Source organism: Ambystoma mexicanum, chromosome 8 (genome assembly GCF_040938575.1).
Source record: "Ambystoma mexicanum isolate Mex_15411 chromosome 8, UKY_AmexF1_1, whole genome shotgun sequence".
Taxonomy (NCBI): domain Eukaryota; kingdom Metazoa; phylum Chordata; class Amphibia; order Caudata; family Ambystomatidae; genus Ambystoma; species Ambystoma mexicanum.
The window spans coordinates 674,120,619-674,144,128 of NC_090929.1; the positions used below are offsets into that span (position 1 = coordinate 674,120,619).

Here is a 23,510-nt window from a genome sequence, read left to right on the forward strand (position 1 = left end):
TGATGGACCTCACCCTGGCCACGTCCGTGGCTAGCAGACGCTGCACTTTGCCTAGAATGGTCTTCGTCCGTTCTTCCGAAGGTGCCGCCAGGCGCCTCACTGTATCGAGCTTCGCTCCCAGAAACAGGGCCACCTGCGACGGCACCAGGTGGGACTTTGGGTAATTTATGGCGAATCCCAGGTCTGTGAGTAGCTGGACGGTCCTCGCAGTGTGTTCGACGGCGAGTTCCCTCGTCCTTGAGCGGATGAGCCAGTCGTCCAGGTAGGGGTAGACGTGAATCCCCTGCAGGCGCAGCCGCGCCGCCACAGGTGCTAGGCACTTGGTAAAGACCCTGGGGGCCGACTTCAATCCGAACGGCAGTGCTCTGAATTGGTAGTGGCGTCCCTGGACGACGAACCTGAGGAACTTTCGGTGACTTTTGAGGATGGGAACGTGGAAGTAAGCATCCTCCAGGTCCAACGACGATAGAAAGTCGCCTTCCTCCAGCTGTCCCAGCACGTGCTGGAGGGTGACCATCCTGAACTTTTGTGACCTGATGTATTTGTTCAAACGACGAAGGTCCAGGATGGGGCACCAGCCGCCCGTCTTCTTACTGACGAGGAAGTACCTTGAGTACACCCCGGAGCCTCTTCGGGACAAGCTTGATGGCGCCTTTCCTGAGCATCGCCCGTACTTCCAACAGCAGTTGCGGGACGTGATTTTCCTTCCTGGCCACAGGTGGAACGTGAGGGCACTTCTTCAGGAATTCGATAGAGTGTCCTCTTGCCAGGGTATCCAGCACCCAACGGTCGGTGGAGATGGACTTCCACACGCTGACGAACTTCGTCAGCCGGCCTCCCACCGGGGTGCTTCAGTGGGGGCCCGAGGCCACAGCCGGTTCAGTCCTGCTTGGAGGTGGTGGCCTTGCCGCCCTGGCCACCTTACTGACGGCGGCGAGGCGCTCCCTGCTTGCCGTGACCCCTGTAGGCCTCCTGAGACGAGGAACGTGCCGCCTGGCGGTAGGACGACGAGCCACCGCTGGATCCCTTGGAGGCACCCTGTCTGCCTCCGGAGCTCCGAAAGGGCCGTCGTTGCTGAAGGGCTCCTAGGGCGCGGGCCGTCTCCGTGTCCGTCTTTATGGCTTGGAGGGATTCGTCCACCGCCTTCCCGAACAAGTTGCTGCCGTCGAACGGCATGTCCAACACCCTGGTCTGGACGTCCTGACGGAAGTCGGTCTCCCGGAGCCAACCCCGTCGTCGTAGGCAAACACCGTTGCCCAGCTGGCGGAACCCGGTATCGGCAATATCGGTTGCCACCGTTATGGCGTGGTCCGACGCCACCTCGCCTTCTTGGAGTATTTCCAGGGCCTCTGACCTCTTGTCGTCCGGTAGGAAGTCCAATATGGGGGCCAGCTTAAACCAGAGCTCCCTGTCGTAATGGGCCACGATCGCCGGGGCGTTGGCCGCTTTGATCGTCGTCGCCACCGACGAAATGACCCGCCGCCCCATGGCGTCCAACTTCTTTCCCTCGCCGTCCGGCGGGGAATTCGACGTCGAGGCTCCTGACCCCGTCGCTTTCTTCTTCGCCGCCGCCGAGACGACCAAGTCTGGTGTTGGCTGGGCCCTGAGAAACAGGGGAGCAGTTTCGGGGACCCGGTACTTCTTCTCGTACCGGTCCCGTTTGGCTGGTGCCGTGGAGGGGTTCTTGAGAACCGACAGGCCCTCCTCCCAGCTGTCATCGATTAGAGGCACCGCAATGACAGTCTTCCTCTTGGCCTCCCGGCGCTGATAGAGAACACCTTCCTTTTTCTGCTCCTCCGGGCAGAGCTGGAACAATTCGGACGCCCTGGCGATCATGGCGTGGAATGAGCCAATCTCGTCGGGTGGCGAGGCCCGTGCGACGGGAGACGGGAGACCAGTTCCGTCATCGTCGCTGTTGCCCTCAGAACCCGTCGTCGAGCCCATCGCACCGTCATCTCCCGACTCGTGGGAGGATGAGGAGGGAACTGTAAGACTTACGGGGGCGAGTGGAGGAGAGGGTTGGGTCCTCCGTCGTTTGTTCTGAGGACTTCCTGACGGGCCAGGTTGCGGGTCCACCGGCCTGGGCCGTGGTAATCTCGTTCTTTTCTCAGAGCATAAGGACTGGATCGCAGACAAAATGGCCGCCGAGCTATCCTGAGGCCTAGGTTCCGGCTGCGCCGGAAGGGAAGGCTGCTCTTCCTCGCCATCGTCGTCTTTCTCGGTTATCTCCCGGGGATCTTCTTTACGGGATCGAACCTTATCGAATTGGACTTCGAGATTCCTCACGGCCTCGGTCAGTTCCTCCTCCGAGGCTGACTCCGAGCTCGAGGAGGCTACCGTGCCCCCCCTCGCTTCTTCCATCATGGTGGCCATGACGATGGGCTGAAAAGAGGATTCCCTCTTTGGCGGCAGGGAAACTCTAGTCCCGGAGGCAGTCTCCGCTGGCGGGGTCTCTGCCGGCTTGGCCAGAGTCGCCGCGATCGCCTCGATAGAGGCCTTTGCCTGCTGGGTAGGGGCCTTCACCACCTTAGGTGCCTCCCGGGCCTTCTCCTTAGGGAGAGGGGTGACGCCTCGCTCCCCCTCTTCCGAGATCGGACGGGGCTTCTCCCGAAGCTTACCCGGGGTCTCTGACTTCCTCTTCCCCGAACCGGAGCGCTGGCTCGTGGTTGACGGTGCCGGGGAAGGCGCGCCCTGCCTGGCGACCGAAGAGCCCGACCTTTCGGTGCTCCCGGAGCCAGCGGACTCGCAGCGCTTGGCCTGGTGTTGGGCCCCCGTCGCCAGGGCGCCCGCACAGGACTTAGAAGCCCGCTCTGACCCTTTCTTCTTCTTCTCACCCGTTGAGCCCTTCTCCAACCAGCTGGCGAGATGGGATTGACGGTCCCTCATGGTCCGCTCCGACAAGTTCTTGCAGAACTGGCAGTTCTTCTCTACATGAGTCTTGTCCCGATGAAGACAGTAGAGGCATCGCGAATGTTCATCCTCCTTAAACACATTCTGCAGCCCGCATACAGGGCAGCTGCGAAACAGCTTGGGTCCGGGTGACGAACTCGCGTCCTGGGCCATCTCGAAGTAGGCCGCAAATCTTCTGGAATCCTCCAAGAAGTTGATTCGACGGAATCTTCACCCTTGAGGGGCGTAGGAAAATCCCGCAACGGGTAGCCGTTAACGGGAGTAGAAACGGTGGAGCTTGAGGCTCGATTAACCGAAGAAATGTGAAAATTCACCTGAAAAAGCGCGAAACACGCAGTAAAAGCTTGAGAGCTAAGCACGAGGACTCCCAACACTTGAAAGTGCAGTAAAAATCTGAAGATGGCTGCCAGAGGCGGGGCTTAGGGTGAGGGCAGTCATTGGCTGTGGTCAGTATGAAGCAGAGATCAGTGATTGGTTACTACTACGAAAGACAGATCAGAAACGAAACTGATACTGATTTTTCTTTATCGAGGATTCCCAGCCTGACGACGGGGAATATTCATGAGCATGTGAATCCATGCCAGACCCCATGCTGGAGAACTGAGTGTAATAAAAAATGATTTTGTATCAAAATTAATAGTACTAAACTTAAGCTGCAGAAAATTCTAAAGTTAAACATGAAATGCCTTATCCTAATTAAATAAAAAATGTCATGAAGCAGTCAAATAATATGGTTACCTGCCCTTTTCCCTTTTTTATTTAACACATTTTCAATGGGGCCCATGTAGTATACGTTTTCTGACCACTATCAAACACCGTCTCTTAAAACTTCCTCGATGACTCTGGCCCCTTCAACCGTCGCTTTACCCATGCCATTTATTGCTTCCGACCAAGTTCTGTAGTACTCGAGACCGAAGAATTTGCCAAAAATGTGGTTTAGCATGGCTGCAAATTCTCTAACGCTGCTCAAAGCGTTGGGATACACGTCCAAACCACCGCCCCTCTTAGACGAGTTAGATTGCGAAAAATATATTATCAAATGGAAATGAGCTGGGGAAGGTTACTGTCACGCCCTCTCACACAACCCATTTCTCACTTCCCCCCTCACACCTGTCTCCCTCATCAGGCGCTTCTCGCCGTCGTATTTCCCATTCACACCAGCGGGGGAAACACGGCAGGCGGAATACAATGTTGGGCGGACCTGCCTCTTTTCGCCCTTTTCCGCGTTGGCGGTTGCCATGGCGCCTCCTGCACAGCCGGCGACGCCAGGATACCAGGACGTACCGACAGCCCCAATCGCTGGCCGCGTTGCGCTCCACGCAACGTGCGCGAGCAGTCACGTGATGCGTCACGTGATACCGCTCGCCTCTTCAAAAGAAGCCGGCAAACAAGACTCTTTGCTTCACAGCTACTTCTACGGAGGACTGCCAGGCGTTACCTTTGCTTCTTGTTTTCTCTCCTTGCTTCGACCCTGGAACGCTTCTTGGAACTGCTCTTGGATTACCCTTGGACTCTGGCGTGCTCTCTGATTTCCCGGACATCTGACACCTATTTGTACTCTGGACTTGCTTTTGGATTGCCCTTCTGTTTTTGCAACCCTCAGATTGCTTCACGTTTTACCACGGATCCAGTCTTGCTCCACCAGGTGCTTTCAGGAGTGTCAACTACATCATCCCAGCCTGCTGTGGGTTCTCCTGCATAGGTTCCTTACCTACACTCCACCCCTTTTAGGTAAGCTGGTGTCACTGCATCTTGTTTACTCCTTCGGCCAATTGCCAAGTGCCTTTTTGAGTGTTTCTTTGATTATAACCCTTTGCCTTACAGTACTCAGGGGTCCTTCTGGCGTTCCCGATACCAGGCTGACGACGACATTCCCACCTGTGGCCTCAAAGATTGCTAGGGCAGTATTTTACATTCTGCTCGAGCGGTACTTGGGGACGGAGGCATTACATAACTGCACGACCATCAAGTCGGACCCATCAAGTTAGAACAGTTACCCAGTGATGTTGTAACTGAATTACGTAGGATGTTCTATACATATATACACGACTGTCATAATCTGAACCAACACCGCGCTTACGAGTAGGCCTGAATCCTTAAACGCTTTGTATTCATAGAAACACAGAACAACGAGGCGATATGCCTCCGCTCACCATGGCAGCCCGATTCCCAGACATGGCAAAGGAACATGCATATGTCCCCACATCAGTTAAGCCTTTCAACTAATTAGGTAGGAATATGTGCAGTTGAGGAAGTGAACGGCTGCGGCCTAGCACCAAGGTCGTATTCCTGGGAGTGAAGGCAGAGGTCTTAGGATGCCAAAACATGAACCAAGATTTAAGACACTAGCGCTCCCCAGAACCAGAACAATGGTCACTCTATTTGAACTACTAGATGTGCAGGGAAATTGGCTCTACATCCTTTGTGAACTGGATTGATTACTGTGACAAGGTCGTCACTCACGTGTGGTGAAGAGGAACGAGAAGACAGGAGATCCAATTGGAGGATGGTCTATATGAAATTATTAGTATGCATATAGGCGGCAGCCAATGAGGGTAGGGGAGTAACACTGTATATTGAGTGTGTTATGAGTGACGTTTTGTGTTTTTATAATCTGAAATAGTACCTGCCGAGGGTCAACCAGAATGTAACAAGCATTCCGATTGGCCGTCGCCAGGGCATTACCCGGCCGGGAATCCCTCGGCCGGGATTCCACGCCTTTGTCCCAGGCGGGGGGCATGGCAGCCCCTCAGCCGATGAAGACTCCACACGGCTGGAGGCCACCTTCGACCCCCGCTGGTGATTCAGGTACGTTTTTTTCTTTTTTTGTTTTTTCCTCGGCCCACTCTCCCAACCCCACTTACCTTCAGATTTCTTCTTTTTTGGGAGTGAACGCGCTGGGAACACTTCTATTCCCAGCGCGTCTGCTGCCGATGACCGCTATGGAAAGGGAAAACGGACTCCGTTATCCCTTTACCGGCGGCCATTTCCTTGGACATTTTTTTTCTTTTCTGTTCCGAAACGCTACAGAGTTTTCGGAACAGAAAATAATGATATTAGTACCCCGGTCCTATAACTATGGGCCCCGGGGCATTACCTGGCTCGGTAATGCCCCCGCTGCTCGCGGCATATTGCTTAATTATGTACAAAAGCCATTAAAGAGCTCATTGCCAGTGGATTTGTAATAACCTTTCACCTTTTCCTTTTGTATACAAAATAAAACTATTGACTCTCGCGAAAAAGGGTGCACCTATCGTTTTTCCCTAGAGGGTTGTATTTCTTTGGTCTGATCCTTAGGGATTGCGATACAAAAGTTATCCAATATGCAGCAAAACAATGATGGACTGACACACCACTTGGACTGTAAAGGAGAGCCTCAGCTTTGTGCTGAAGGTACTGGAACATGTTTTTTTATTATTGTTTATTGGTTAAATCAGCAGTTCAACGTAAAAATTCATACAAGATAAGAACAACACATTACATATGATTTGCAATACAACTAACCTTAAAAGAAACATGATAAAACCAGTGAAACACGTAAAAAGAAAAAAAGAGATGTTATTCAAGAGCCCAACCATATGTTCTGCTTTAGACCTTACTTTTGCATGGCTGTATCATCCATGTCCTTTGGTGGTGGGGTCCCTAAAGGAAGACGGGAGGTACAGACAAGGACGGTATCCACTCACCATGCTCAAATAACCACTTATTCTTGGAAAAATAAACCCCATTGCCGAAATGACATGGCTGACATATATTAAATCCCTGTTCTGTGATGACAAATTGAAGGTACAGCCTCTTACACACTAAAATTGACATTTGACACTTTAGACATAAAGTTGATTATAAAGCATAAGCAATCATCTTGAGCCCCTGGCCCCCAATGGTGTTCCTAATGTGGTGTTAAGGAGAATTTTCATTTTAGTGCTAAATTCCTCCCACCTTTGAGACGTCGAGCCCTTTTGCTGGACTTAAGGACTTTTTAATTTTTTTTTACTTTTTAATTTTAACCCTGGTGTGAGCGAGCCCTTTTTCTCACTCATGGAGTTATGAATTAAGGCAGGTGGCGTCCCTGGACGTAACTGCAAGCGTTGGCATGTGCCACGTTTCGAAGGGGCTGAGAGCAGTAGCTTGCATGAGCAACTGAATAAGATGATGAATGCCGACCAGCCACCACATATGGATGGAGTAGCCTTGGCTGACCGATGCCATGCACGGACTGGTTTGGAAATGCTCTCTGGGCCAGATTTGAAGGGATGCACAAACATCTGCCTACCACGCATTGATGACAGTTATCACGTAGGTGGCCAGGGCCGAACTTGGGCAAGGTTATGAATGTGAGTGGATGCCATGTGTGAAAGGGTCTGTGAGTGTTGGACAGTCCCAGATCTGGACGGAGAAGCAGAGATGCTCGCACACCCTACCTGGCGAGAATACGGACGTTTAGCGCTTTGCTTCCAGACAGCAATGTCAATTAACCAATCCACTAACAATTTCACCCCTCTGCATACACCTCCCAAACTCTAACCAAACACACCCACAAGCATACAACACAACAATCCGCACAAACTTCACTACACTGCAACAATAAAACAAACCACACATAGACTCGCACAACAACACACAACCACTACCGACCGGAAAACACCCCAAGCCCAGCCAACAAAGTTACCGGGCTGATGCCGCCAACAGCACATCACTGCTCTCTTGCACTTTTCCAGTTTATTCCCACTAACTCACCCCCTCACCTTTTCAGAGCCGCCAGAGCGCCAGGGGACCACTCCGGTGGTGATAGTATGCAGTATAAATATCCTTTAACATTAACATTAACTCATGATGTGATGCAGAACCCACCCAAAATCGGAGGCTGGCCAGACAGACGGGCATGACAGTTAAAGTTACTGACTGTAGCGACTAGAGTACTCATAGCCATAGTCCCCTTTCCTTCATCCTTGTGGGGCATCCTCCAACATGGGGACGGCACCGGAACCTTTGGCAGCAAAAAACTGAGTTTGCCCTTTAAATTGAGTATGGCATGCGAGCATGCAAACTCCTCCTTGATGTCCCGCCCTCCGATGTTTCACCTCAGTCCCCTTTTAACACATGGGATGCTTAAATACCTGGTTACACTGGATATATTAGCCCTTGGGATACAAGTTGGGGAAGGGGGGTGGGACGTATTGAGGAAAGGGGACTATGGACTATGAGTACTCTAGTCACTACAGTGAGTAACTTTAATTACTCATACGTCCCATCCCCTTTCCTCCACCCTTGCGCGTGATTCCACCGAACAAGACCATAGGGTGGAACTGTGACAACCTGCCTCATATCTAGGACGAAGCAAACAGGTTCTTCAGAACCACCTGACCAAATTCTGCATCGCCTGGAGCTGGTATCCAGGGAATAGTGCTTACAGAAGGCCGACGGAGTGGCCCAAGTAGCCGCCTTGCTGATGACATCCCAAGAAGCATGCCTCTGAAACACGACGGCCGTGGCCTTAGCTCTGACTGCATGGTCATGAATATGTTCATGAACTGGCTCGCCCGTAGCCATGTAAGACTCTGAAATGGCCTGAACCATCCAACGGACGATAGAAGCTTTGGAAGCCTGGGTGCTGGTAGACGTGCACAACGAAAGTGATGATTAATGCCTCAGACTACCGGAAGGATTTTGTCTGAAAGAGAGAGAACTTGAGGACTCTCTTGAGGTCCAAGGAATGCAGATCGAAGACTCCATGAGGTCCTGCGCAACGGCTCAGGCATGTGTTAGATTGCCCTTGAATGAGGCCTGCCTCTCCAGAGGGAGATTAGGCAGAAACTTCCTGAGCTCCCGCCACAGCTTCTGGTTAGTGGCAGCCAAAAGGGCGTCAGCATTGGCCTGCTGCAAATGCAGCCCTGATATGGCGTAGCATCGTTTGCCCGAAGACTCAAGGACTGTGTCCTCTTTGACAGACAAATGGAGAAGGCTCCTTAGGAGGAAGACGACGAAGACAATGTTTTAGAAAAGAGGGAGGTTGCGGCCACCACTGAAGAGTGAGGCTGATGGTGGGAGGCCAGGAGGACCGGCTCCCCATCCGTCAGCTTGAACCTGATGTCCAACTTCTTATTCATCTGGGCGTTGCCCCTAGGCTTCTCCCAGACCTTTCTCGCCACCTGCAGGACATCTTTCTGGAGCGGTATGCCAGAACGGCTCATGGTGCATTTGCCCAAAACCTCTGCTAGCACTTTCGACTCCTGGGGGGGCTTCCTTAGGCAGGGAGACCGCCAAGACCTCCGCAAGGCCCTGAAGGCGGTCATGAAAGGCCTTAAGAGAAGCTGAGGGTTCATCGTCCTGGGCATCATCGCCATCATCGCTGTCATCGCCCCCCCCAACCCTCCTTTTTTACAGACTGAGGGGATTCGGGCGCTGGGACACAGTTGTCGGCGGCCCCCCCCCCCCAGGGCTGGAACCAAAGACAGGTCCCACAGTTGCTGAGGGGGAGGTGTTGGTGGTACAGGAGGCAAAGGGGTCTGGATAACTGGCAAGGCCTGGACCGGGGGAGGGAAAGCCACTGGCACCAGTAGGGCTGGAGAAACAGGCACAGGGCCCAGAGGAGGAGACCGGGTTGGCACAACCTGCGGGATCACCTCCTTCACTATGTCCTTGAGAAGACCTGTCATCTACGGGGAACGCATGAGGAGGAGGAAGTGCTAAAGAAGCGGTCCTCACAAGCTGCCGGGGCACTAGGAAGCCGGACCTCTGAAGCGCTGGGTCTCTGCTCCTGATCAAAGCACGAGGTGCGTGAGGCTTGTTGCCATATGGCTGCAATGGGTAGATGTACCCCTGAGGAGACCAGCCATGTGTACCATACAGTCTGCCACCGCTTCTAGAAGGAAGGGGACTGGGATCTTCTTGTAAGGCCCTTTCAATGGTCGATAGCATGGGTGGCCCTGAGTCATATCCAAGATGGCTGCTAGCCTAGCAGGCTATGCCACGTGCTTATCTGCCATCTTGAGGCCTTGCGCCACGCCCTAGGCACAAGGGCGCGAAGGCCCTGGGCCACGCGCTGGCTCAGACATGGGAGGGCTCTGAAACCAAAACAGAAGCGTTGACCTTGGAGATCCCTTTGGTTCTGGTCGGCACTGAGCACTAGGCCGGCCGGCCGGTAGTCGAATGGCCCTGACCCATGACCTTGGAGCAAGCTCCAGTAGGCTGTGCACCCTCAGCACCTTCACCGGTAGTCGTGCTGGATCGTGCTAAGGACTGACTCTTGGAGGTAGAACACAACAATCCTTTGCCCCTTGGGGTCGATAAGGAGGACAAACATGATCGCCCCTCCGAGGACTGCCCCGTAGGGCCCCTCAGCCCCTCGGCTTGAGAGCCGATAGATTTGACGCCCTCCGATCTGCTCACGGAATGCTCGGAAGAGCCCCCAGGCCCCTTGGCTTGGAAGCTGGTAGCCCTTGTGGCCTCTGGCCTGCAAGAACCTGAATCCAAGGAACCCTTGCCTGAAAGGAACCCGTGGGAAGGAGTGTCTGCGCTGAGGAGCCATACTAAACAAAGGTCTTACCTTGTGTTGATGGGAGGTCTTGGTGAAGAAGTCTTTAAGGTGCACTGGAGGAGAAGTGTGGAAGATCTCCCTCCAACGCAACAACCGATTCTTCAATGCTCGGAGACCGAGAGCGCTGCAAGACGTGCATGCATCCCAGCGGTGGTCGGGCACCAGGCACTCAAGACAGAGTGCATGGGGTTCTGAGCTCGGGAATGAGCGGTCGCAGGACACACAACTTGTGAATCGTCCTGCAGCCGACATGAGCAGGGGGAGGTGAGGCACCAAAGGGAGGTGTAGATGATTGAAAAACAAAACAACGGGAAGCAAGCAGAAAGTTAAAAAAGCCTCTGCGCCTAGCTGCTAGGTCCGACACCACCTGTGCGGAAAAAGGGACTGATGGGTGCCGGAGGGCGGGGCATCGGGGGGCGTTCCCACGCCCGGGTTCATGCTCCAGCACGCTATACTACATGGGGGAAGCTCCTCAGTTTTTCGCTGCCAAAGGTTCCAGTACAGTCCCCATATTGGGGGACGCCTCACAACGATGGAGGAAAGGGGACGGGATGTATGAGTAATAGGATTTATAAAATCAATAGAAATTAGAACATTTAAAAAAAACAGATTTGAAAATGGAATTCCCAATTTTTGCTTACAAGAAATGTATCACTATAAAAAATGTAGTGCTGAAAAATTATCCAACCCCCAAAAGCTCTAACTATGTTGGAACAATAGCGCATGAAACCTTTAGTAGAACATTTTCCATGCAGTAATTGCAGAGTTTGTAAGAACACCAAAAATATGACACAAGTAGACATGGGTACCAACAAAGTATGGACTTTAAATAGCTTTACCAACTGTGAAAGTATGCACGTTACATACATGATCACCTACCCAGGCACAAAACATTATATTGGTAAAACGGCAAGAAAATCTAAAACAAGAATTATGGATCACAAAGGTTTTTTTTTTTTTAAATAAAAATGATAAAGTCCCTAGGGTTAAACATTTCCATAAGACAGGACACACATTTGATGATCTTGAATGGACTATATTATTGAGAATTTAAGGAGATCTGATTGTGAAATTAAGTATAAATTAGCAGAACCAGAACAAAGATTGATCTTTGTTATGCAAAGCCATATTACTGGTCTCAATGAAAACACTCAGTGGAACAGATGTGTCAAAGCAAAATAAAATTAGATCATTCAGTGAATAGTAGAAACCTGAATTCTGAGAATAACATCTAATATATGGGTCTCTTGTGAAAAGGCCTTGATTATAATAGGGTGTGGTTTTACAGTGACTGAAATATCTTACATATGATGGATGTCATTTGCATACATAAAATTACAACTGTATTTTTCTAGTTTCCAAGAATCCATAACAGGAAATGATATCAAGTGATCCAGGTATGATCATATAAGGAGTCAATCAACAGTGTAATTATTAGATTGGATAAAACTATATGGCCACCTGGCTTGCATGTTCATTTCCTTTTCTATTCCGCACAATCCACTGCACGTGCAACTTGATGATGTAATCACATCACGATGCGTGTTCACGTAGTGCACGTCGGGACGCCAAAACAAAATGGTGCCTCCCGCGAGGCATTTCATTCAGCCTATTCATAATAAGGCTGAGCTAAAACTGTGTTGTAGACCCTGCCAAGTGGGCACCTTCCTAAGGAACAGGTTATTTGGTCATGTTCGTTCTTGGTAGAGGGGTTCCCAGACCTTTGTATATATGTTAGGGACTTGGGGTTTCACCCTAAATTACCCAGGGTAATACTGATGTGCTTAGAGAGGCACAGCTTCACCTCACTGATGAGGCCCAATAAGGCTGACGCATGTGTCTGGAGCTGCTGCTGCTACTCGTGTTAAGAGGAGAATTGCCTAGCATTTCGGTGCTGGATTGTCCAGGTTGGAGGGAGCAGACTGATATGCAAATGGATATTTCTTCTCTGTGACAGGTACAGTGAGCTAAAATACGGATGTATGGTTGTAGACCCTCCTGAGTGGCCACCTACCCATAGTACTGGTTATTTGGCCATGTTTGTTCTCGGTAGAGGGGCTCCCAGTCCTTTGCATATATAATATGTCTGAGAAGCTGCTGCGAAAATGTGAGACCTGCTGTTATTGGAGTAAATATAAGATTAATATCTTCTTATAACAATTGCCTATCCATTTGAAAACAAAGAGGTTTATTCAGTGATAAATCCTTATTGATGTCAATCACACTCAGAAGAGAGATTGGCTTGATTTTTACAGATGCTTGAAGAATAGTCCTCAGATGTACTTCCAGTAAAATCCTTGAGACAACAAAATTAAGGATCTAGACAATCCCCTAATAAGGAACAAATCGATTCCCAAGTTGAGTCAATAAGCATAGTCGGTGTGCAGTCCAAAGATAGCTAGTAAGCAACTCATGAGTACAAATGATTTAACTTGTTAGATTTTCTGGGCAAAGATGGACTTCCATATAAATGATGTTTATGGAATAAAGATAGGAGTTCTGTTTAGTGTCCCAGAGCTTAGCTTTTAAGGTAATATTGTTTTCAATGATCGCATACACAAATAATTCATCACACTAATTGTTGTAATGATGAGTCATTGAGAAACTCCTATCTATTATTTCTTTAGTCTCACGGTAAGACTAGGAATTTTGAGGCATGAGCTTCTATGAAGAAGGTCCAGATGATAAAAGCACATAAGACTGAAACATGTGCATGTAGGGAAGGAAGGCAATCGTTAGAGGGTAGGCGGAGTTGTGGTTTTAGAAGGATTAAACTGTTTTTATGGGATTAATATTATGTAAGCAAGTTTATACTGTGCTGATTGCATATTGTGCTGTAACATATATTTATTGAAGAAATTAAATGCTCGAACATTTACAGTGTTTTGAACTGTGGTAAAGTATATACGGATCTGTATTTCTTAAATATGTTTTGTTAATGTATGTTACTTACAAAATGAATGCATTGTATGATTACATTAAAGAGTAAATAATAATAATTACTGGTATATTCTCTTTTAAAATTAATTATTCCTTCCTGTTTCTTAATTGATGTAGTTGGTTAATGTCAGCATTAACAGTAAGTGGCCATTTTCCTGGCTGTTCCTCCCTGTTTTGAATGACTCTTTCTTTATTGTCTCTCACTCTGGCCCTGGAGCATAAGGACTGAGAGTACAGGTGTAGACTGAGAGTGCGGCTGCGGGCTGTTGCCATCTCGGCACAGAATGGCCTACCCCATGTATAATCAATCACTGCCTCTGCTGCAGTCTACAGCTTTCGGATCGAATGCCTGGAGAGCCAACATTCCAACCACACACGCTAGTACAAGAAGGCGTGGGGTAAAGCAAACCCAACGTAGTCATTGTGTGCACAGAAATAGCAAGAATAATACGCAGAACGAGGAAGTGATCTGATACCAAGACATCAATTGATCCCAATGGCAAAAACAATCAATGCCCCACTGGGGCTACTTACATCGTCCATTGCAGCTTCTCGTTCTTTATGGAGCTGTAGAGAGACTATGGGGAAAAGAGAGAAGTACACATGAGCAGTGTAAAACCACAACGGAAATGGATACATCGTGCAGCATAAACCTAAATGAACACGACGACACATTGAGAAAAGAAGCCTGTGTTCCCTTCTTCTGGTAATTTACACACACCCTCATCTAGGGTCCCTGGGTACACTGGTGCTCTGGGGCCCAGGCAATCGCTGGCAAAATCCATTAATACTGTCCAAGGTCACAATGTGAACACACTTTCAATACCACTTCTCTCAAATGTGGGCAGTGCCACTCTCAGAGAAATTCATTCATTGGCTGCCTTTCACACGGCCACCCCCACTCTGCTGAAATTTTAAACTTTATAAACGGGTTCTACTTGACCATTTACATATAACGCCATGTTTTCCCCAGCTATTCAGTGCCCTTTGAAAGCTACCTTTCAAAATAACCATGACCATACGCTCAATAGGTTGCAGAACGTCTCACTTTATTTCAAAATCAGAGCTGTGTAGTGTGCCAGGTATAAAACAAGAAAACAGGGCCAAATGCCAGCACAGTTCCCCAGCACCAGTGCATAAGTACCAGGCACTGTGGCATAATGGGAATGGGGAAAGGCGGTAATTACGGTACCACATATTGCGGTACCGTTATTATCGCCAGGGTCCCTTTGCGGGTCTTTGCAATAACGGCTGGTTCCAGCCGCCGTTATGGGAATTGGGTGCTAAGGGATTACCGGTACCCTTACCGGTACCGGTAATCCCTTAGCGCCAGGGTCGTAATGACCCCCACTGTTTTAGGAAACAAAGCTAAAATCTCAGAAAAGGAAGAAACCACAGGGTGGAGATATGGCTAAATGCATATGCTCAGTGAAAACTTTATTTCAAATCACACCAAAAATACATACACATATCAGTTTGTACATCAGAACAAAAAGTGAGAAAAATGAACAATGAAATCGAAGGACAAAATGGAAATACACTGAATAACTCTAAAATCCCACTAAGTACTTTGGGGTGTTTGCATTCAGATGAATGTAAGCAGTTTATAACGGAATAAACCATGACATATTAAAACAATACTCAAATCGTTTGGGTCCTATATACTTTGAATGATGGACCTTCCTCACGGTTGCCACAAGCAATGTTCACAGGTGGACTTGCGAGGCTATGAGGCGAGGCTATGAGGTATAAACCACTCAGAAAGTTAGTGCCAAACCGCCTTGTTGATGTATCTTCCACAGTCCCAGGATAGATAATTCCAACATAGACTGTTCCAACAATCACCAACAATGAATCTCATTGTCAACATATGAGAAAACAACTGCGTCAAAGCATCTGAACACAAACAAGTATTAACAAATCAACCAATAAACAATAACAAAATAAAAATAACCAATGACTAATGCACAATAAAGCACCCTAATACAACTATTAAGTACCATACACCCCAATAAAATGAGGAATATCTCAAACCTCCAACACAATACCCATTACCTTGAATAAATCAAGGAGGACAAGGGAATGGCAGAAATGAATAAGGAGCCACGTCAGTGTAGCAACTTCTAACCTCTGCAACAGTTCCTTGTTGTAGTGAAACTGAAACTGAACAAATAAAAAGGGTTTATGAAACCCCACCTGCCGTTTTCCAATTTTCGGAATGACATTTCAAGCCTCTCAGGACTGTTGTCTTCAGACCCTAAGCGAGTATCACATACATGGAAGGCATGCTTTAAAACTCCACAACGTGCCTCAGTTTGCTCAGATTTTTTTTTGTTTGTTAATGCAGAGCACCTGCACAATTATCCCTGAAATTTTAATCAGTTGTGACCAAAAATTATAGAAAAAGTGATTTACAACTACATCAATTTCACCTTTTTCACAAACACTTGGATGTCGGTTGAGGATTCTTCACTGTACCTTAACCGTTTTCACCAAAACAAATAGGTTTTGTACAACGAACCAGGCCAGAAACTGACATATGGCATTACAACAGCTCACTGCAGTCAATTGAAAACATATGTATACGTTTGTGGAATGCTCACACAACATGGGGTTGTGAATGTATACCCATTTACAGAACGTTGAAATGTTAATTTATTTATTCCCGAACTTATTTTATCAGCCAACTGCCCCCTCTAACAAGTGCTACTGATTCCCAAGAGTCGGCTACAGCTGCTGCTGTCCCCAAAACAATATTGTTACCATCCACCAACATAGGAGAACATGTATGTGCTCATATCATTTCAGGGGGGCCTCTAGCAAAGAGTGAGGGACTCTGGATCACCTGATGATGAACGCCTTTCGGGGTCCTCACTGGCATCTCTATGCTTTCACCTTCTTTACAACTCTTTCTCCCACAACAAAATGTATTCCTTTGGGACATTAACCAATACGAGGTACTGGATATTGTGCTGTCTTGTGAATTGGTTGCAGTTGGTTCTGGATTATACTTCAGCATGGGTTTGTTTATGGTAAAGGAATCTAGACTAGGCCGCTATATACTGTAGTATGGTCCTGTATGTTATGTTTCATAATACTATTTTCTGGTCTGTTGATCTATGCGTTAGTTTAATGCGATAACAATGAGCTATATTATGCTGTTTTACAGTGCATTACAAAATGGTGTCTTGTGTTTGATCATGGAATCATTTTTTTATGTGTTATGCTTCATGATTTAATGTTATGTTTATGAGGCCTCAGCCTTCAGCTGTCTTGTTACAACACTGCCCAAGTTTCCCATTGAAGCTTCCAGAGGCGTTGCAAGCTGTCGCTACATCAGTCTATTCCATATTAGTTTGCGCAGACAGGAGGGTTTTAATTCAGGTCCGTGTGTGAGCGCTAACATCAGGCCCGGGAGATGGCCGAAGGAGGAAGCCTTTTAGAACAGCAGGCATGCACAGATTAAATGAAGCTTACTTTTTTTTAAAGCAATAATTAAATCACTTTTGAATATTTATACATGACTGACTTAGATTATGCTTTGCTGCTTCTGCTCATAAGGGATTGTCTTCTGGATGAAAGCACTCAATGCAAAGAATTGCACTGTCAGTTTAATCCGAGACCAAGCCAAATAGCCAGTGGCAAATGTATTTAACAGACTATTGACATACAAAAATACAATGCGCTGGAATAGAAAAAGATCAGGGAATTGAAAGTCTGTGCTGACACAGGGAGCACTATTTTAAAAATATAAAAATGTGTAGTTTGAGACAATGTAAATCAGCAATATATATGTATTCGACATGGCTCTTTCTCTCAAACGTTCCTATTATAAACATTGAATATATCTCATTAGACTACTCACCCTCTAAGAAAAGGTTTCTGATTGTTAATAAAAGGCATTTCTATTCCTAGATGTATGCATGTGATCAGGGGTACACATTTCAAGTTGCAGGCTACCAGGGAAACATATGCCAAAGAAAGGGATGCAAAGCAACATTTTACATTTACAAATCAACATGTGAAGTACATCCTGTGCAAAGCATCTGACAAAGATACCAACAAGGACGTGTTAGCGAAAACAGTAGCCCATCAACAAGTGTATTTGTCCAAAGTAACTGTAATCAATCTTTCCAGTTACCAGAAAGTCTCCAGCGACCTTTGGTTAAATTGAAAAGTAGACAATCTGGAATGCAAAAGCACAGCATCTTGCAGAAAAGGAAAAACCGAATTTGACCTGTATTCTTTCTTGTTATTTCCTTACAGGACTAAGAAGCAGTATTAGAAAATTAAATTTACAGCGTGTACAAAGTAAATATTTGACAGGAGATTGATTGCAAAGAACATTCTATGCTGCGCTGTTTAAAGTGACAATTACAATGGGAAACAATGTGGAGAGTAAAATGAATTTCAAAGGCTGCATTTGTGAATGAAACCAGCCCATGCCTGTAAAGCAAAGTTGCATTTATCTGGCCTCCCCCAACAGTTACTGAGGGGGTGCTTTGCTTCGAGGAAATTAAGCCCAGAGGATGGGCTATAAAACTTTGACACAGCTTTGATCTTGTTCTCAGAGACATGCCTAGTTAATAAAAAAAATAGGCTGCACATGTACATCTTCCATATGCGACAGGGCCTGTGTAAAAACTCCTTAAAGCTATCACTAATATGCTCTGGGAAGTGGCTTGCAGTGGTCAGGTCTCCACATGATTTTATCTTCCCATCAGCCATGTATTTCCACGGGGATGTGATTCCCACCTTCGAAGACTTTTGGAGTCTGGCTAAAATTACAGAAAGTGCCTGTAATTGTTCTAGGGGGCAGAGCTGAATGAACAAGTGGCTATGAGAAACTAAACCTCATAGAACTTGTGCCATGACAACCAGCCTTCACAGCCGTCATACATGACCAGCTCTGCAATCTAAAGAAACTGACACCATATGGCTGTTACCAATCAGGAACTGGAGATGCGGTTTCATATTGTGATTTAGCCTATGGCATGTAAAGAGAAAAATAAATCCACTTGTTTACATAGGGAATCACAGTTTTGTAAATAGACCGGATGGTAGTAGAAAGTTACCTTTCAGTGTGAAAAGCTCTATCAGCTGAATGTAAAACAATCTTTTTTTATAATGGTTTACTTATGCAAATTAGGCAAAGGTGGATATTATTGCACAGAAACAGCATACATATGCCATTCATATATCTTAACATCAGTGCCGGTGAGCCTGTCATTCTGAGATGAACAGATCATTTATGTATAAACGTATTAGAGTGTAAAATGTAAAAAATCTCCAACTCACACATCATATATTGTGCCAAGACGAGAATTGCGTGATTAGATTCACCTGAGTAGGAGAAATGTGATGAACCGATTAGTAACATGACCACATGTGAAGAACATGATGTTTCAGAAAATTATAATTGTTTAATGTAGAAATCACCAAGATTACATCACATCAAGTGGGATGGAAACGGGGTGTAGAAGTGACTTCAATTAGACTGCCCTCCTCATTAATATGTCCAATGAGTACAAAGGGGATGGATTAGTTTAATGTTACTTTTGGAACATTATCCAATCCCATACACTGAACAATTAGAATATCGAAATGCTATACTTCTAAAGGGGGTGGTTTGTTATCTATAACCCATAGATTCTGGGCATATTCACTCGCTCCCTCACTCACTGACTGGCTGATTGATGGATGAGAATAAGGAGAGAAAGGACAATTGACAAAGACAGAAAGAAGAATGGAATAGATTGCTTTCCTTTGTACCCATTTTGGATTATTAGGAGAGCACTGTATGTGAGGCCTACCTGGAATGTATACCCCAAGCTTCCTTCAGAGGAAGAGACAGCAGGCAGGCCAAATACAAAAAGAGTGAAATAAGGGTGTGGAGAGAAGCTCACCCCATCTTGCTGACTGATGGCCATCCATTCCTAGATGGGGAGAAATCGAACCAGTCCTTAAGTGGGTGCCCCCTGTCTGTGAGACAGCCAAAAGAAACACATGTGTAAGTATAAAATTAAGGCGAAATAATTTTGAGGGGAGCGATACTCTAGGGGGAATAGATTAAATCCCAGCCCTTATAATTTGTGAAAGCACTAAGGGGCTGGGGTACATACATTAACTGTACATCTTAAGAAATTAGTATATATAGGTTCATGTGCTTCTGGGATTATAGATTTGAAAGAATAGGTCCTATCATGCGTATTCTGGGACATCCCATGACTCCTTCTATGTGGAATACGCAAACACAGAAGAAGTATTCTGGGAGTCAAAAGGATATCTCACTGTGAACATAACTAGAGAAATAAGGTAATGGAAGTCATTGCCTGATTACATCACCGAGCGGAGTGCCACTACTGGGGCTGATCCACTCAAGAAAAAGGGGAAAGGGTTATTAACTTCCACCCATTTTCCCACCTTTAAGTTGTCTATTGAAAATAACAAATGGACACTTTTACACATTAATCCAATAGAACCATCACTGAATGGAATCCAGCTATATGTAAAACATACATTGTCCTCTTTGCAAGCAATGTACATGTGAGAGTGTTAAGTAGCCAGTCTTTTAAACTGAGTTTCTGGAACACTCAGTACATGCAGTACTTGACTGCAGTGATTTAATAAAAATATGCGACTTACAGGTCGAGCGAACCAATACACCAGTACAACATAGTACAACTATGTTTACTCAAATGGTAGCCGCAATTGGTAACAGTCTGTTAGAACAGACAGAGTTATGAGCTATTTTATATATTTCTATCCATTTGGATGAGTATAATTACACAGGTCCAAGATGGCTGCTAGCATTTCAGCTAGTTAGAGGATTGCCTCCACGATAAGTCACATGACTTTGATCACATGTGCGTCGGTGTGTATGCTGGTCAACATGTTGATGATGATTTGTTTTTAATACAATAAAGCTATTTGCACTAAAATAGTTGGATAGAGTTCTTTGTAAGTTTAATTTTCCTAGGACAGCTGTTCTTGATCAAGCATACAGTTAGTAAATGTTTTTTGACATATATATATATATTGAAACAAAAAGAGAGGAGAAGGTGAACCGCACTCTCCGCGGTCAGTTAGGAGACAAAGATCCATAAAAAAAAACAAAAATAGCACAGCTCGCAAGAAAAATTAAGGTCTTGAAATATTTTAATGTGACCAGAAAAGTGGACAAAAAATACACAAATAACGGCTGGGAAGCAGCAGCAAAAACAGAGGCAGGACGCCCGTATGCACGACCCGCACACAACGCGTTTCACACTCAACTGAGTGCTTGTTCACGTATACATATATCACATTCTTCGTGATTTATATTTCATAATCACGTTTCATTTCGGAAGGTGCCCGGAGTGGTACAGAAGTACATATATGGGATACATTACTCACCGTAATCGTATTTCTGATGCTTGTATCTGCTTAGATTCACATGGTGTGCATAGGCCGACATCTAGTGGAAGCTGCGGAGTATTACAGTTTGTTTTTCGAAACTCGAAAATGGGCGTCGACACAGGCGTGCCAGTAATACTATCCCTAGTGTGACGTCCACTGTACCCAAGATCCCTCACGCGTCTGGGATCCTCAGATTGTATTTTTTCTGACATGAGGAAGCATGAGGAGTAGCGTGAGTACAGATAATCCAAGCAGATAGACAGAAAGGTAAGACTACAAGCAATCATGCGCCTTCTCTCGGAGGGGAGGAAGGGTGGGTCGCATGTGAATCTAAGCAGATACAAGCATCAGAAATACAATTACGGTGAGTAATGTATCCCTTCTGAGGCTTGTGGAATCTGCTTAGATCACATGCTGTGCATAGATTAGCGAGCAGTACCCGAAGAAGGAGGTGGGATGTGAGAAGGGTCATGAGCAAACAGGTGTCTTAGAACCGCTTGTCCCACTTGTGTATCTGTCTTGGAATGAGTGTCAATGCAGTAATGCTGAGTAAAAGTGTGAATAGAGCTCCAAGTAGCTGCTTTGCAAATGGTGTCGAGGGGAACATTTGCAATGAAAGCCAGAGTGGCACCAATGCCTCTAGTAGAATGGGCCCTTGGCGTAAAAGGCAGAGTTTTTCCAGAAAGAGAGTAACACAGCTGTATACAGTTGATAATCCACTTCGAGATCGCGCCTTTAGAGACGCGATCCCCCTCTCTGCCTGTAGCTACGGAGACAAACAGTTGATCTGTTTTTCTTAGCGGTCTGGTTTTATTTACATAGTAGAGGACCGCCCTACGCACATCAAGGGTGTGTAGTTTCACCTCAGCCGAGCTTTGCGGGTTCTGGAAGAAAGCCGGAAGCTCGATGGACTGGTTTACATGGAATTTAGATATAAATTTAGGTGAGAACCTAGGGTGTGTGCGTAAAACCAGTTTGTCTTTGTGGATAATAAAGAAAGGATCCTGCACTGACAGAGCCTGAATTTCACTGACCCTTCTTATGGAGGTAATGGCTACTAAGAAGGCCGTTTTATAAGTCAGGTGTTTGAGACTACTTTTATGCATGGGTTCGAAAGGGGGGCCCATGAGCTTAGCTAGCACCACATTGAGGTCCCATCCTGGCGGTGGGTTCGAAATAGGAGGGTGAAGTCTCTTTACTCGTTCCATGAAGGCTTTAACTACTGGTACTTTCCACCACGATACTTTGTTATGGGATGTGGTGTAAGCCGAGAGGGCTGCCAGGTGTACTTTCAGAGAGTTAAAAACCAAACCTGCGTCTAGCAGGTGGAGCATGTATGTTACCACGTTGGAAGGAGTGCAATCAACTGGGTTGATTTGTTTATTCTGGCACCAAATAACGAATCTCTTCCACTTGTCAAAGTAACAGTGCCTTGTGTTTGGTTTCCTGGATTCTTTCAGGATGTCCATACACCTCTGTGGTAAATTGAGATGCCCAAACTCTATGACCTCAGGAGCCATGCTGCCAGGTTCATCGAGTTGGGTTCCTGGTGCACTGTTTGACCTTGTTGCTGGGACAGTAGGTTGTACCAGGCTGGGAGTTTGATGGGCTCGCACAGCGCCATCCTGCGTAGGTGTGGAAACCATGGTTGTCTCGCCCACATGGGAGCAACTAGGATGAGCGTCATCGATTCCTTGTTCATCTTGTACACCACCTTCCTGATGAGAGGAGTTGGTGGAAAAGCGTACGCAAACATCCCTGACCAGTTCATCCACAGGGCGTTCCCTTGGGAGTCCGGCTGGGGGAACCTGGATGCAAATCCTGGGCATTGTTTGTTTTCGCTTGTGGCGAATAGGTCTATAGTGGGGAAACCCCACTGAGAGAAGAGATCTTCTACGATCTCTCTGTGAAGGACCCATTCGTGTTCTTCTGGGAGGGAGTCTCTGCTTAGGGCATCCGCTAGGGAATTGAGCTCCCCTGGAACATGTTGTGATGACAGGAAGATGTTCCGTCTGAGTGCCCATATCCAGATTTTCTGGGCAAGCTTGGACAGATTTGGCGAACGAGTCCCTCCTTGTTTGTTCAGATAGAACATGGCTGTCGTGCTGTCCGTCCGGATCTGCACCGACAAGTTTAGTAGATGGGGCTCGAACGCCCGAAGCGCTCGGAATACTGCCAGAAGCTCTAGCAGGTTGATGTGGTTCTTGGCTACTGAGTGAGACCAGAGACCCTGAGCTGTGTGGTGGAGATGGTGAGCTCCCCACCCAGTCAGGGAAGCATCTGTAGTTACCACTGCTTGTACTTCGGGATCGTAAAAGGGTTTTCCCCTTGCGAGATTCTCTTTTGTCCACCAGTGTAAGCTCTGTATGAGTGTTGGCGAAACGACCACTAGATCGTCCCACTGACCACTTGCCTGAGACCATTGTTTCGCCAACCATTCCTGCATGGGACGCATGCGCAGACGCGCGTGGGGGACCAGGTAAATGCATGATGCCATCATGCCCAGTAACCGCATTGCTTTGCGTACCGTTATTTGTTGACCTGACTGATAATGTGGAATTTGCAGTAGTATATTCCGAATTCTCTCTTCCGAGGGGAAGGTCAACCCTTTCTGAGTATCTAGGATTGCTCCTAGGAACTGTTTTGAGGTGCTTGGCACCAGACTTGACTTCTTCTCGTTGATAGAGAAGCCTAATTCGTGGAGGAGGTCGATAGTCCTCTGAAT

At 46.9% G+C, this 23,510-nt stretch overlaps 1 protein-coding gene across 5 annotated transcripts in view; it reads right to left on the reverse strand.

The window, feature by feature from the left end:
- PSD (pleckstrin and Sec7 domain containing) overlaps window positions 1–23,510 on the reverse strand; it is a 1,402,592-nt gene that overhangs the window by 368,869 nt on the left and 1,010,213 nt on the right. For all 5 annotated transcript variants that reach the window (XM_069610471.1, XM_069610469.1, XM_069610470.1 and 2 more), the window contains exon 11: window positions 13,922–13,965. In XM_069610471.1, coding sequence (XP_069466572.1) covers window positions 13,922–13,965 — 44 coding nt within the window. The remainder of the gene's footprint in view (window positions 1–13,921; window positions 13,966–23,510) is intronic.